This window comes from Heterocephalus glaber, unplaced genomic scaffold (assembly GCF_053883595.1).
Source record: "Heterocephalus glaber isolate CG9 unplaced genomic scaffold, H.glaber_assembly_v1.0 deba00000122, whole genome shotgun sequence".
Taxonomy (NCBI): domain Eukaryota; kingdom Metazoa; phylum Chordata; class Mammalia; order Rodentia; family Bathyergidae; genus Heterocephalus; species Heterocephalus glaber.
The window spans coordinates 70,379,712-70,395,399 of NW_028258138.1; the positions used below are offsets into that span (position 1 = coordinate 70,379,712).

General features: G+C 40.9%; 1 protein-coding gene across 1 annotated transcript in view; it reads right to left on the bottom strand.

The window, feature by feature from the left end:
• Nucleotides 1-5,419: 5,419 nt before the first annotated feature.
• The window catches only part of Fstl1 (follistatin like 1), a 49,198-nt gene continuing 38,929 nt past the window's right edge, over nucleotides 5,420-15,688 (bottom strand). Inside the window, exons 8-12 of the mRNA XM_004835643.4 lie at nucleotides 14,955-15,073; nucleotides 13,420-13,532; nucleotides 13,033-13,143; nucleotides 10,848-10,924; nucleotides 5,420-8,109 (exon numbers count right to left, since the gene is read on the bottom strand). Coding sequence (XP_004835700.1) covers nucleotides 8,065-8,109; nucleotides 10,848-10,924; nucleotides 13,033-13,143; nucleotides 13,420-13,532; nucleotides 14,955-15,073 — 465 coding nt within the window. The 3' untranslated portion in view covers nucleotides 5,420-8,064. The remainder of the gene's footprint in view (nucleotides 8,110-10,847; nucleotides 10,925-13,032; nucleotides 13,144-13,419; nucleotides 13,533-14,954; nucleotides 15,074-15,688) is intronic.

Consider the following 15,688-nt stretch of genomic DNA (forward strand, 5'->3'; position numbering starts at 1 on the left):
ACCATGTATCCAGCTACTCTACTGAATTTGGTTAAGTCTAGAAGACTTTTGGTGGAGTTCTTGGGGTCTTCTATATAGAGTATCATGTCACCTTCAAATAATGACAATTTGACTTTTTCATTTCCTATCTTTATTCCTTTTATTTCTTTCTCTTATCTAATTGCCGTGGCTAATGTTTCCAAAGCTATATTGAACAGGACTGGTAATAGTGGAATCCTCGTCTTGTTCCTGATTTTAGTGTAAAGGATTTCAGTTTTTGACCATTTAGTATGATGCTGGCTGTTGGTTTTTCATAGATGTCTTTTATCAGATTGAGGTAGAGACTGTCTATTCCAATTTTTTGTAGGGTTTTTATCATAAATGCATGTTGGATTTTGTCAAGTGCTTTTTCTGCGTCTATTGAGATGATCATGTGGTTTTTGTCCCTGGCTCTATTGATATAGTGCATTACACTGATTGATTTGCATATGTGGAACCATCCCTGCATCCCTGGGATGAATCCCACTTGATCAGAGTGTATGGTCTTCTCAATGATCTTCTGCATTCTATTTGCCAGTATCTTATTGAGCATTTTTGCATCTGTGTTCATTAGTGAGATTGGCCTATAGTTCTCTTTTTTGGTTGGGTCTGTCTCTGCTTTGGGGATCAAGGTGATGCTTGCTTCCAGGAATGAATTTGGGAGTATTAGTTCCTTTTCAACTTCATTGAAGAGTTTAAACAGTAGTGGCAGTAGTTCCTCTCTAAATGTCTTGTAGAATTCAGCAGTGAAGCCATCAGGACCCGGGCTTTTTTTTAGTTGGTAAGTTTTTAATTACATTTTCAATTTCATTGATTGGTATTGGGTTGTCTAGAATTTTTAGGTCTTCTGCATTCAACTTTGGTAATTCATATGTGTCTAGGAATCTGCCCATTTCTTCTGTGTTGTCCATCTTATTGGCATATAGGTTCTGGAAGTAGGTATTGATGATCCTCTGGATTTCTGCTGGGTCTGTTGTCATTTCACCCTTTTCATTCCTAATTGCATGGATTGGGGCCTTTTCTTTCCTTTTTCTGATAAGGTTGGCTAAGGGTTTGTCAATTTTGTTGATTCTTTCAAAGAACCAACTCTTGGCTTCATTGATTTTTTTGTATCGTTCTCTTAGTCTCCATTGCATTGATTTCTCCTCTAATCTTTATAATTTCCTCCCTTGTATGAGCTTTGGGGTTGTCCTGCTCTTCTTTTTCTAGAAGCTTGAGGTTCAGCATCAGGTTGTTTAATTGGGCCCATTCTGTTTTCCTAATATGCGTATTCACTGCTATGAATTTCCCTCGTAAGACTGCTTTCATTGTGTCCCATCGATTCCGATATGTTGTATTGTCATTGTCATTTAATTGAAGGAACTGTCTGATTTCTTCTTTAATTTCCTCTGTGACCCATTGTTTATTCAGAAGTGTGCTGTTCAATTTTCATGTGTTTATGAAATTCTTGTGGTTTCTTTTGTTATTGATCTCCAATTTCATTGCACTATAGCCTGATAATATACAGGGGATAACTTCAGTTCCTTTGCACTTACTTAAACATGTACTATGGGTGAGTATGTGGTCTATTTTGGAGAATGACCGGTGTGTAGCTGAAAAGAATGTATATTCTGATTTTGTGGGGTGGAACACTCTGTAAACATCTGTTAAGTTCATTTGTTCAAGAGTTTGATGGGTCAGGGATGTAAGCTCAGTGGTTCTGGTACCTGCCTTGCAAGTAGAAGGACCTGAGTTCAATCTCCAGTACCAAAAAAAAAAGTTTGATTTCTAGTATTTTATTGCTTATTTTTTGTCTAGTTTATGTATCTATTTGTGACAGTGCAGTACTGAGTTCCCCCACTACTATTGTATTAATGCTTACTTGATTTTCCATGTCTGTTAGTATTTGTTTTATTCAGTTGGGCACACTAGTGTTTGCTGCATATATATTAATGATTGTCATCTCTTCCTCTTTGATCGTTCCCTTTACAAGGATGTAGTGTCCTTCTTTGTTTCTCTTAATCAGTGTTGGTTTGAAATCCACTTGGTCTGCAAAGAGGATCACTACTCCTTCTTTTTTCAGGTTCCTGTCACATGGAGTATTGTTTTCCACCCTTTAACTTTCAGTCTATGAGTTTCTTCTTGAATTAAGTGTTTCTTGTTTTTTTTTTAAGTGTGTTTCTTGTATGCAGCATATGCTTTTTGATCCATTCTACCAGTTTATTTTTTTTGATTGGTGAATTGAGATATTACCTTTGAGGGTTATAACTGATATGTATTGACTTACCATTGTCATGACTTTCTCTTTTTGTTGGATTCTCCCCCTTTGCATTTAATTTCTTGTCTTGCCCGATGGATTCATTCTGCTCGGCTTCCTGTGATTGCAATTCTCATTGTCTTTTCCTAGGATATTCTATAAAACTATTTGGAGTGCTGATTTGGTATTCATGAAGTTCCCAGGGTGCTCTTTTTCATGAAAGTATCTTCTTTCTCCATCAACTTTGAAAGACAGTTTTGCAGGGTACATCAATCTGGGTTGGAGGTTGTTTTCCTTTAGGGCTTGAAATACATCACTCCACGCTCTTCTTGCCTTGAGGGTTTGTGTTGAGAAGTCTGCTGTGATTCTGATGGGCTTTCCTTTGTATGTGATTTGTTTCTTTTCTCTGCTTGCAGAATTTTGTTCTTCTATTGGGTTTCTGGAATCTTTATTATATGCCCATGTGTACATTTTTTTTTTTGAACAAGGGTATTTGGAGTCCTATATGCTTCACTTATCTGCAGGTCAATTTCTTTTCCCCTGCTTTGGAAGTTTTCCAGCATTACTTCTGTGAACAGTTTTTTTTATATCATCTGCACTCGCTCCTGTTTCTTCATTGACTCTGATCAGTGTTATGTTATTCTTCTTTGCATCATCTACCAGCTGCTGGATTGATTTCTTGAGGTCCCTTACTATTTTAAAGAAATTTTTCTTTTCCTTGTCACTAATTGCAGTCTTATTTTCTATATATGAAATTCTGTCCTCACATTGGCTCAATCTGCTGCATAAACTTTCAATAAAGTTTTTAATCTTCTGGAAATCTGTTTGCATCTGTTTTATGGATTCCATTGTTTCCTATGTTGGGATTCCATGATGTTCCTCAGCTCCTTTCTTTTTTTAATCTGTGTCCTCTCTAGATTTATTAATCATGTCTTGTACTATGGGCACAATCTCTGCTGTTACCTGAGAAATTATTTCTGATTTCATTTTTTCCAGATCTCTTTTGTTGCCAGTTTGGGGAGTCCAGGTGGTTCAGTATCAGACTGTTTCATCTGGGTGCCCCTTAGGGTTGCCTTAGGTGATCTGGAAGTCTGATTTTGGGACTTGTTTATGTGTCTTGTCATTTCAACGGGAGGTGGGGTGCTCTGCTCCTTAGTGCTGGGGGCAGTGGTAAGGTGGACTGGAAGGCTCCTCTTCAGTGCTGGGGTTGGCTCTGGTTAAACATTTTGAATTAATTCAAGATCTTGAGCAAGACTTGGTGGTGAATACCTGTAATCTCAGCACTTGGAAGACTGAGGCAGGAGGATCACCATGAATTTCAGGCCAGCTTGGGCTACATAATGAGTTCAAGGCCAGCCTGAACTACATGGTAAGCCCCTGCCTCAAAATAAAAAAATAGGGCCAGGGATTTAGCTCAGTTGTTCTGGTGCCTGCCTCGAAAGTGCAAGGTCCCGAGTTCCATCCTTGGTAGAAAAAAAAAAAACAACAAAAAAAACCCAAACCCCAAACCAAAACAAAACAGTAAAAATTTAAACATTTACTGGAGCTTTAAAAAAATCAAACCCTTTATTTTTTTGATACAATTTGGGATTTTTTTTTGCCATTGTGTGCATATTACTTTCCAGTAAAAAAGTTAAATGATTTGAAAAAAATTCACTATTGACAAGAAGACTGTTCTATTTAGAGAGCAACATGCTTCTTCCTATGTATCCCACAAAACAGCAGGGGTGAATGAATGTCTTTGTCTCACATCCCTGCTAGATTTATGTCAGAGCGGAGATATCTGCTTGGATATATCTGCTCATTCATATTGTTTTTTTCTCTCTCCTCTCCCTTATTCCACATAAAACTTGAGGACAAATGGAATTTCAATAAAGATGATCTACAGGTAAAGCTAATGAAAGTAATTTATGTTTTTTGGTACAATTCATAATACTAACTTTTGATTACAGGAGACATATTCTGAATTATATTTCATGTAGGTTGTCTTAATGAGTTTCTGGGGCACAACATATACTGCAACAGAAGGAAAAATATTCCCAGAGCCTGGTGGAAGGTTGGAAGAAACCAGCCAGGACTAAAAACTGGTTATGAACAAGGTTTTCATCAATATGGGTTCAAGACTCCTTTCTGAGAATGAAAATTTGAAGCTGAACTGTGATGACATATTGGTAACATAACTAAAGATATTCTTTTAATATCTGATCATCATGTAGATAATTCCTCAAATCAAATCAAAGTGACCTGGCTATAATTTTAAGGAAGCAAGAGTTCTACACATTTTTTAGTACCAAGAAACTCTATCAACTACAATGTATTCTTCTGGAAGATAGAATTAGTGGGGGTGGGAAGTACATGATATCTATAAAAATGGAAAGTTGAAAAACAAGTAATGCCCATGTGTCTCCACAATGGAGCAGAAGTCTTAACCAACCAGCCTTCAGTCCACTTGGAAATGCTTATCTCAATGGGACATGTGTACCAAGGAAAAGTCCCATTTCTGGCAGTGATTCCATGTTCCCTGTGTCACCTTCCTAAGTATATCTGGTTTCCTCACACACCTGACCTGTAGCTAGCTTCACAGTGCAGTTTCATAAGACCCACAGGGGTCCTATGAATCATTTTAGTTCAATCTTCTCCCAATATAAGAATGCTATGTGCTGTATTCTAGATGTGCTCTACCACCTCTAACTTCATAGATTGAAATCAATGCAACAATATGAAAAGATGACGCTTCAAGATGATTAGATCATGAGAGCACCACCATGAGTGGGATTAGTGTCCTCATCACAAAGCTCTTTAGGAGTTTGTTCACCCCTTTGCCATGTGAAGATGCAACAAGGCACTATCTTGAAAGCAAAGAGCAACTGGTGCCTTGATTTTGGACCTCACAACCTCCAGTCTGTGAGGAATAAATTGTTTATAAATTATACAGGGTGAGCTATTTTGTTATAGCAGCCTGATGGGTCAATACACTTCCTAACTTCTCATCATGTCCTGCCCCAGAACCACCATCTATGAACCTTTAAAGAAACTGATTGTAGGAGAAACTCTTCCACCCCTTTTAAGGCTCCTGAAACTCAAATCCACTTTGATGAAATAAATGTTCAATGTTCTTACATTTATTTTGTCTTAACTGGAGGTGGGAGGAAACCAATAAAAGACTTATTTTATTTTATTTTATTTATCAATAGTAACCAAAAAAAATCAGGAGTTACAAAAACAAGTTGAATGCAATATGGAAGCATACTAAATACAAATACATTTTCACAAACACACAGGCCATAGAAACCTGTTCAAATTGTTTCCTGAAGTTTGACTATTTAAACCATAGGTGTAAAGGAAAGACATTCAGACTGGTTCAGATGCACTTATCAGCAGGTGGAAGAGCCCTATTTTCCAAAAACAGTGATAGTGTCCAGCCAGAGTTATGGCATATGGGAGGGTTTCCATGGACCCTGGATCTGAACAGACACTGTAAAACTACACAGAGAAAGTCCAGGAAGCTTGCAGTTTATGTCCTATATGCTTTTAGAAGGCTAAAGAAACTGAATCTGATTTAATCCTGCCTGTTTGCACCATGCAAAGCTCTATGCAAGACTCCCCAAACTAGGCTACTTAGCAGCTTTCCATGAATGGCCCTCAGATCACATGATTCTATGGTACAGATAGCAGCTGCCCTATTTACACAGAAGCAGCAGACTCAAGAGGAATGTGGCTTTGCTCTTGGGAATTGAGTGTTGCAGTGTAGGGTAGAGTCTTGGATGGTAATTCCTGTTCTAAATGTGACCAGTAAAGAGACCCTGTGGCTTCTTGCTTTAAACAAACTGGTACTATTGCCCTCTCCCACTGTGTCTAAGAGCTGGCAAAACTTTCTTTGATTAAGGCATGCTGCTGTGGGTTCTCCAAGGCACTTGGACAGAGAGCTGCATTTCAGACTGCACACATGAGGTTCAAAGACAGCTTTTTAAAAATGGGGTGACACATAGAAGTTCAGAATTCTAACTAAGCAAAGTGGAATTTTCTCCTTTTAAATGAGTGTGAGGAAAACTAGAAGGAATTTCTTGTCTGGCACAAATTTGTCTGTTGCCTGAGCAGTACCATCTAAATATCTTTTCTCTGAGGGTCAGTGACTTGATTTTCCAAAAGAGATCCAGTTTTTGCTTTTGTTATGCCAAATGCATCTGAAACATGGTAATGAGGTTTAATAATTAGGAGCCAAAAGATGCAAGCATAATTGCAAATAACTCAGCTATAAGGCTCAATCTCCACTGTGTACTCCTCTTGAATTTGAAACCTTCTACTGGCCACATCTCTAAAGGGACAGGTCTTTCTGACTCCAACAAGAGGTTGCACATGACATGCATGGTTGGAGACTAGTACGGTGGTTCTCTCACCCTTCTTGGGCTGGCTTTCCCAGGAAGGTCTCAAATACCTGCACAAACTGCAAGGCTTATTCAGACTGAGGTCAAGCTTGGCTATCTTGTTTTTTGGCTGACTCTTCTTATTATAATAAAGTTTCATTTATCTTAAGGAGAAGGAAGAAAATTACAGGAACCTTTTGCTCTCTAGACAACTTCCATAATCACAAAATTTGTAATTTATCAAATCAAAAGCTTAATGCATTCTTAACCACTCACTGAGGAAACCAGGGCCCAGAAATTGGAAGAAATAGGGTCAAAATCACTCTGCTAATGTTACTGGTAGACCAATGAGCATGTTCGTAGGCTGGGATATGCTAAGCTTCTATCCTTTGGAATAGTGATTGGCCTGACCTTCTCAGAGTAAATGAACACAAATTAACTTTTTGAATCTTGAAAGTTTTATATGAAGATGCTTCCTCTTCCCCTGACTTCCATCCAAGGCCTCCCTACCCCTTGGCACACAGCTGACCTGCTGGAAACCAAGCAACCAACTTTGGGCTACATCTAATCTAGTCTGTGGCAGGGTCAGGGGTGTCTGGATTATAGAGCTCCGTGCACCAGGAAGAACTCCAAACTCCTTCACCTCAGAAATGGTAGAACTACCTTAAAATAATTACAAAAGCTTAATATCTAGTCAAGAAAATAAAACATAAAACAACAACAACAATATCATGATAATAATTGAAAAATGAAGTCAACTTCCAAAAAAGAGAAAGTGTTTTACAGAGAAGTAGCACCTTTGGTAAAATGTATTTAAAAATTTGGTTAGGTCTCTACTGGGCTCAAAGTATACAAGTATCTGCATAATTTGGGCATACTCCCAGAAACTCCATCCAAGTCTGAGGGGTGTGGGTCACTAGCAGGATGGCTGTGCTTAGAGGAAGTGGCTGGGACCAAGAGGAGAAGTAGAGATGCTGGACATCTGTCATGCTGACAGCAGTGACAACAAGGACCAGAAGCAGAACGTGGTCCCCGACCTCAGAGAGGCTTCAGATCTGGATCTGAGCCTTCCATTCCCTCCTCCAGGGACTGCCTGCCCAGTCCTCTCTGGCACTGTGTTCACTCCCTGCAGCCATGACCTCAGAGAGGCTTCAGCTCTGGGTCTTCCCTCTCCCAACCTGATGCAGTTTTCCTACTTGCTTCCAGCCCCAGAGCACTATATATAGCTTCTCTCAAAGCTCTCCTAGAAATGGAGGCTATGGCCCATCCCCTCCTAGCCAGCCACCTCCATTTCCTTTATTGCAAAACAAATAAACAAAATAAAATTTGTTGCTGTACGAGCAAATACTGGTGATTTGGCAATTGTAGCAGACACTTGGTATACTGGACTCAGCGCTGAAGTAGAAGAGAAGGTGCTGCACTCCAGACACTCTTCCTATGTGCCTCTTAGATTTCTTTGGTGCTCACCCTCTTGGTCTTTTCAGCGGTTTCCTTTGAGATGCAAAAGAAAATCATCATCATGGAAATATTTAACAATACGATGCACTGACGATGCATGCTTATGCTCAATTTTAGTTGTTTACTTCTCTGGCTCCTCTGTGGATGCTGAGCAACTTGGGGGCAGGGACCACATCCTTTTCATGACATGGTGGTATAGGGGCTGTTTACTAGATTAAGAAGTGATCCCATCTTAACGCCTATGAAACTAGGATATGATGATCTCCATTTTAAAGATAAAGAAAAGGACACTAATATGGAAATTATACAAGATATTGTGACTCTAACAAGACCCAGATAATTAAGACCACTGGGTTCCATAGGCAGACTGCTTGTTTGGATTTGGCTGTGCTACTTTCTGGTGACTTTGGGCATGTTGTGAAACCTCCTGTGTCTCAATGTTTTCAATTGCAATATGAGGGTTATGAGAGATGAACTCTTACAACAGTGCCTGGCATGGTCCTCCAAAAAAGATACAAAAATGGCCAATCAAAAGATGTCCAATATCATCAATTATTAGGCAAATAAAAATAAAAACCTCAAAGAGGTTCCACTTCACATCAACTAGAACATAAACAATTTTTGACAAGAATGTGAATTTAAACATGGAGTTATCATCTGACTTAGCAATTCCATTCCTAGGAACATAGGTCCACACAAAAAACTTGCACAATAGTGTTCACTGCAGCATTATTCCTGGCAGTCAAGAAACTGAAACACATTAATACCTACTGACTGATGAATGAGTGCATAAAGTGTGTTACATCCACGCCATGGAATGTTATTGAGCCCTAGAGAGGAATAAAGTACTGAGTCATGCTACAAAGACGAACCTTGAAAACATTATGCTCAGTGCAAAACGTCAGACAGAAAAGGCCTTATATGGTATGAGTCCATTTACATGAAATGTCTAGAATAGGCAAATGTATAAATACAGAAAGTGGATTCGTGGTTGCCAGGGTTAGTGGTGATAGCTGATACTTTTGTTGTTGTTGTTGTTAGAGATAGGGTCTTGCTATATGTATTTCAGGCTGTCCTTGAACTCACTATGTGGCCCAGGCTGGCCTTGAACTGATGGTAATCCTCCTGCTTCAGGCTCCCAAGTGCTGGGATTAGATATGCACCACAATGCTCAACTTGTTACCCTCTTAGAATATACTAAAAAAAACCCCACTGAATTGAATACATTAAAAGGGTGAGTTTTATACTTTGTAAATTATAACTTAATTTTAAAAAAAGGAAAAATACTGACAACAGTGGCTGATATTCTAGCAGACAGGACTGGTGTAGTTTGGTAAACACTAGCATGCCTTCTTACTGCCATACTAATGGTTTTCTCTGGCTTCAAGAACCCATACTGTCCACACATGCTGATGGCCAGAAATACCAGGGAATTAATGTCTCCTGGTAGCAATCCTCAATCAGTTGCTCATGGGGGTTTTGTAGAGATGCCCCAGCTCCTCCCACCTTCAGCATAGTAATTCTGTTCCCAGAATTCCCCACAAGATTAAGCTCTGTGTGCCCATGCTGTTAACATGCTTGAATATGCTCTTTATTGATTCCTTCCTGGACACATTTCTCTATCCCTCTTCTGCTGTTCCCTGGGATTGGCTCCCAAATACACTATTTCTACTTGAGTTCCTGCCTCAGTGCCTACTTCTGAGTGAACTCCGTAAGACAGATAAATCTAAAAATGTTAATTATTGGAATTCACTATGCAGTGTCGCTCCAGTATAATTTCTCCAACTTCAATGAAAGGAATTCCCATGAAGTTTTCCTCCCCTCCCCTTTATGGGGTTGTGCTCATTTGGACACTGAAGACTGGTGACACAAAAGACTAGAAGCTTCTGTTTAAACAACTGAGGTTTCTTCATGATCAGTGATGACAAAGTGCATATAAAGAATGAGCAATAAATATGAGCAATAATTAATAATAATTGTCAAATATTTCATCTCAGTAGCTTGGCAGCTATTGTGATCATTATATTCCCTAAAAACCTGTATGTCAGGGAGAAAGCTTTTATTACCTGGTGTTTAGGTATCTAATATAAGGTCTAATATTGTGTTAATGCTATATGATAAGTCAGTGGCTAGGCGTAGGATCCAATACTGCCACAGTGTGTCAATTGATCAGTATTCTGCTAAGAAACCTTTCGTCAAGGAGGCATTCAATTTAATGACATAAAGGCAGAACAGAATTCTCATAATCTTCTTGAGCTTCCAGGAAGGAGAATCTTTGTCAGTCACAGGCTATTTTCTAGCCAGATGGGCATTTATCTTGAATCCTTTGTGTTGTGGTTCAAATCCACTCATTTCACCCTTACTGAGCACAGACTGTGCACCCGGCCCTGTGCCACATGCAAGGGTACAATCACAAGCAAGTTATGGAGCCTGCTCTCAAGGAGTGTATAATCTTCGAGTTTGGGTACTGGTCACAACAGGAAACATTAATACTAATATTTCTTTAGATCATGCTCACTTGCAAATTACCATCTTACTTATGCAGTCACTTACCAAGCTGTATCCCACATCTGCTGGAAACTGTAGGGCTAGAGGACTCCATCAGAAAACTGTATTGTGGCTTGATAATACAGATAAGGCTGTATGGCCAGGCTTTACTGTATTGAACTAAGTATGTCTCCTTGGTTTCCTGGAGCACCGGAAGTGTCTGAGTGGTGTAAGGGCCTAGTGGCAGCAGCAACAGCTGAACCAGCATGGTGGCTGTCACTCACCTGGTGCTTTTGAAGCTCCTGGACATATCGGGTCATCTCTTCCTCTGTTTGGGTCTGGGCCCCCTTCTGATTCTTTCCTACAAAAAGAACCAAAGCTCAGAGAAGTGGTGGCTGTGGTAAGCCAAGGGGAACCCACCTAGCTTGGCCTTACAGATTCTCAATTAATCTTTATTTAACCTGTGGAAGGAGAGGCACATCACCTGCATTTCTCTGAGTATAAAGGCATGAAGGGCCTCATGTAACTGACACCTCAAGGTAACAGACTGTGAACAAGCAGTCTGCCCCCACTCTTCTCTGGCCTGTTCCTGGGGTCTGCTTCAACTGCTCAGCACATCTATGCCATAGGCTGGCCATACAGAAAAAGCTATGCCAAGAACCTGTCTCCAGGCTCAGGCAATTTCTCTGGGGCAGTGATAGTCAACCATTTACATGATCTCAAAATGTCCTGGAGAGCATTTTAAAATGTAATTCCTGGTCAGGATGTAGCTCAGTAGAGCACTTGCACAGTATGTGCAAAGCCCTGGCTTTGATACCAAGCACTACAAACAAACAAACAGAAGTTACCTAGCTTTCTCCTTTAGTGTCCAGTTTAATTGATATCAGTTGGGGCCTGGGCACCTATTTTTTTAAAAAGAGTCTCTAGGTGACTCTGATGTGTGACCAGGTTGATAACCACAGCATCTAGCAATGTTTCCCAGACTTGCACAATAATACAACTAAAATTACACAGGTTCTGCAGCTGTTCTTTTTGCAGGTTCTAATTCAGTAGAGCTGGGATGCTGCCCAGGAATCTCTGTTTATTGAACACAATATTTACCACTGGCAAAGACTGGACAGTGGCATCAATCTGTTCCTCACAACAGCTTCCCTTGGCCCAGGCTCCATCTGGCTTCAGATCTCAGGTGCTTGTTCTTTCTTTTGGGATTTGTGGTCTAAGCCTGGACTGCTTTCAGGTACAAGACTCTATAATTTCCTCTTAAATCCAAGACCTACACAGAAAGATACGCTGAGGTCCCCACGGTACCACCATCGGGATTACTACTTTTTATGTTCAGTGTTGGAGTTAGAACCTAGGGCCTCAACCGTACTGTTTTTGCTAGTGAGCTGCACCCCCAGCCCCTGGTTTGCTCTTTGTACCCACACAGAGTTCTGAACTTCAACCTGCTTGGGAGGGAGGGAAGGAGAAAGAAGAGAGAGAAGGAGGGAGGAGAGAGGAAAGGAGGAAGGGAGAGCTGTGTGGCAACGGAAACAGGCAATGTCCTATGGGGTGAGAATTTGGTTTCTCTCTGGTGCATGTTGTTGCCTGATGCATCATTATGCAGATGATCGTGCTTGGGATTCTGTAAACCAGCTACACCAACTACTGTGTCTCAGAAATAGAAAGCTACTTTTATGAAGCCGGAACAGGAGCAACTAGATGTGCATGGGCACTGCAGGGAGCTTGGAGAAGACAAATATAAAGTGATTCCTGGTTGAGGCAGGTTGGGCCTCAGTTCCAAGATATCCTCTGGTGGCTTCAGTATCTTTGGCATCAGTGTAGCCCAGGACCCAAATGACTACCAAGATAACCTTTAGCTTCTGTCCCCTACCCCAAACTCTCTCTGATGTCTTTACTCCTCAACCTAGCCAGTCCATGTGTCAACTATCTCAACTTTTATTTTTTGTTTTCTTTTTAGGACTGCCTGATTCTGTTAGGTTACAGAGTGTTCACAGACATTTATCTTTTTTTCGGCTGGGTATGGCAAGGTACAGTCATTTTGTCTTCCAACAACCTGAATCTTTTACACACAGTATTTCCTAAATGTCACAATGATTAAGTGCTTTGCCACTTAGTGGGATAATATACAAAGTGCTTAAAAGAGTACCTGACACAGAGTTCTCACTAAATCAGTTTGCTCTCCCGGTTATCGTCATTCCAGTCTGACTGCAACATTTATTCTTGCTCTGGGTCTTAATCCTCTCCTGTTTGAAGCCTCTGGAGTGATTTTCAAACTCAGTGCATCTGGGACAAATATTTTGCCTTCCATGTGACCTCTAGGAGACCTGACACTGAAAGTCTGGGCCTGCCACATGCTCCCTGGCGTTCTCGTCCCCAGGTACTGCCCTCTGCCCCATCATCCCCAGGCTAACGTCTCTCATGTGACTCTTGACACTGTTCCTTTTTTTTGTCTGAGGTGCAGCTCACCGTCACAGGTCATGGCTGTGCAGACCCAGTTTCCACAGGCACAGACACAGCGGTTACAGTCCACCTCGGTCTCAGCACCATCTGCATATGTTTCATCCTCAAGGGCACACTCTGTTAGACCAAAAAGAAGGGCAACAGTTTGGCTATAAGGCTGAAAGATGTGCGCAGCTTCCCCATTTCCCAGGCAAGGCTGTCTGCCTGCCAGAGGCACCATGGCTAAGCAGATACTCCCATCAAAATAAAGATTTTTGGGCTTAACTTCAACATGGAGCGGATCATGGAGGCAGATTATTTTGGCCAGCCCTGCAAAGTTCCATCAAACTTCTCCATTTTGGGCCCCCAAATGCCTCCATCCCTGAAATCTCTCGATTTCTAGGTTAAGCTTACTCTTCTCAGGAGGGTTGAAGGATGGATTGAGGCACTTGAGGAACTCTTGGAAGCTGAGTTTCCAATCAGCATTTTCATCAGACAGTTCAATGAGAGCATCAACACAGAGTCCTCTGAAATGAAATAGGGGAGAAAGGTGTCAGCAAGACCTTAGCTTCTTGATGAAGAAAGGAAGCATCATACTTAGATACACCCGGGGCCTCCCAGAGGCCAAGAAAATGACTGCTCTCTGAAAACCTTTCCCTCAACAGCAACCTGTTACAATCATTATCCATCCTGACTCCCCTGAGAATCTATAACGGCCAGTATATTAAACTAGATGTCAGTATCACTAAGCTGTTCAAATGTTCTCCCACGATGATGAACGTTTTGTGAACAGCTTTGTCTACCTTGAGTGACAATGCTTTCCCTACCTGCACACCTTTCTCTAGTGATTACCTTTCCCATAGTATAACTGTCAAATCAAATGGACCAGAAAAATCAAAATACAAGATATGACAGATGCTATGAAAGGAATGTGGGATTTGAATGAATATGGAATTCAAGCAAGAATCACTATTATCACTATTATAGAAAGAGATCTTTCAGAAAAGATCTATAGACCCTCAGCTCCATCAGTGCCCCCGACCTGGATTTGGGCCTTGGCTTAATCTCTTACTACTCAAATGGTCTTGAGCTAGATATTCAGCTTTCTGAGCTCATTTTCTTACCTGTAAAGGGAGGACAAAAAGCCTTCCTTCCCTGGGATGCTATAAGGTCAAACATTGAAATTATAAGACATTATCTAAGTTCAAGTCACCAAAATATGAAGGATTTACAGATCCTATACTCTACGGTCATGGGCTAGGGTTAGGAAGAATCCTAGAAGCTGTGCTTAGTACTTCTTTTGAACAAAAGACAGTTTCTTTTCCTAGTTTTAATTCTATCAACAAACTAGGACCACATCAGAAGTTTCTCAGGGATTCCTATTAATATTTATTCTAGACTAATACCAGAAAAGGAGAAGACATACATATGTAACAATTAGAAGTATACAGGAGACCACACCAATTATCTTAGAGTCAGAACTGAAGCTATTTTATGTTTTGTTTTGTTTTTTTTTGGTACCGGGGATCGAACTTGGGACCTTGCGCTTGTAAGGTAGGTGCCAGAACCACTGAGCTAAATCCCTGGCCCCTGAAGCTATTTTAGACCTATTTGATAATGGATTAATGTATTCCTTCAGAAAATCAACCAATAAAACATAATGCAGAACACTCAGAAATAATTTTGTTCTGATGTGACCTTGATCAGTTATTTTAAAATTACCTCCTTTCTTCCTTGCATGTTTTGGCCAAAAACAATAACTACTTGATTAGAATCAGTGTTGCACAATATATTAGTTTATAATGTTCAGAGCATAGAATAGAGCAGAATTTGTATTTTTCTCTACTATTTCACATTGGCACTGTTGGCTGTGCAGCAGGAAGAGGGGCTCAAATCCTTTCCCAGGCAGTGTTTCACCGTGCTCCACTCCCTGATCCTCACTGCCTCACCGTAGCAGCTTGTTGTTCTCCTGGTCTGCATAGGTGGTAATGTTGATGGCAGTTTCATTCTGCTCCACAAATTTCAGGAATTCACTGGAGTCCAGGCGAGAGTCACCATTATCAAAGTTCTAGGAAGGGAATTAAAAGATCTCTCAAGAATGTGTTATAAAACCTCTGTTCCACTCCCACCCTGCCAGCTCATCCCATTCTCTTTTTTTTTTTTGGTACCGGGGATCGAACTTGGGTCTTTGTGCTTGCGCAGCAAGTGATGAAACCACTGAGCTAAATCCCTGGCTAGCTCATTCCATTCTTGACATGTTCCAGCCCTCTCTGGCCTGGGCTCAAGGAGCTGAGCAACCCAGGCTGCAGGTGCTGGGCATCTAAAGACGGTAATGGTACCCTGAGATGAGTGAGTCAAAGTGCTTGGGCACAGGGTCCATCAATCCATATCCCACTGGGGAGGTGCAGTCTGAATGGGGGCCTGCATTGCCTGGAGGCCTGGGGTGTCTGAGAGCACTCTGCGGTCTGTCCCTGACACAGTCCTGCAAATACCCTCATCTCCACCCTTGGGTTCAGACCATGAGCAAACCCTCATGCACATGTGACAAGAGTATAAATTCACAAGCTACAAGACAGAATCTCAGGAAGCCCAGAATGTATGCTTCTAACAAGGAGCAGCAAGGCAAATGACCTTCCAAGCTCCCTTTGGGAATCACACAACTCTATCTTGCTGTTTGATTACC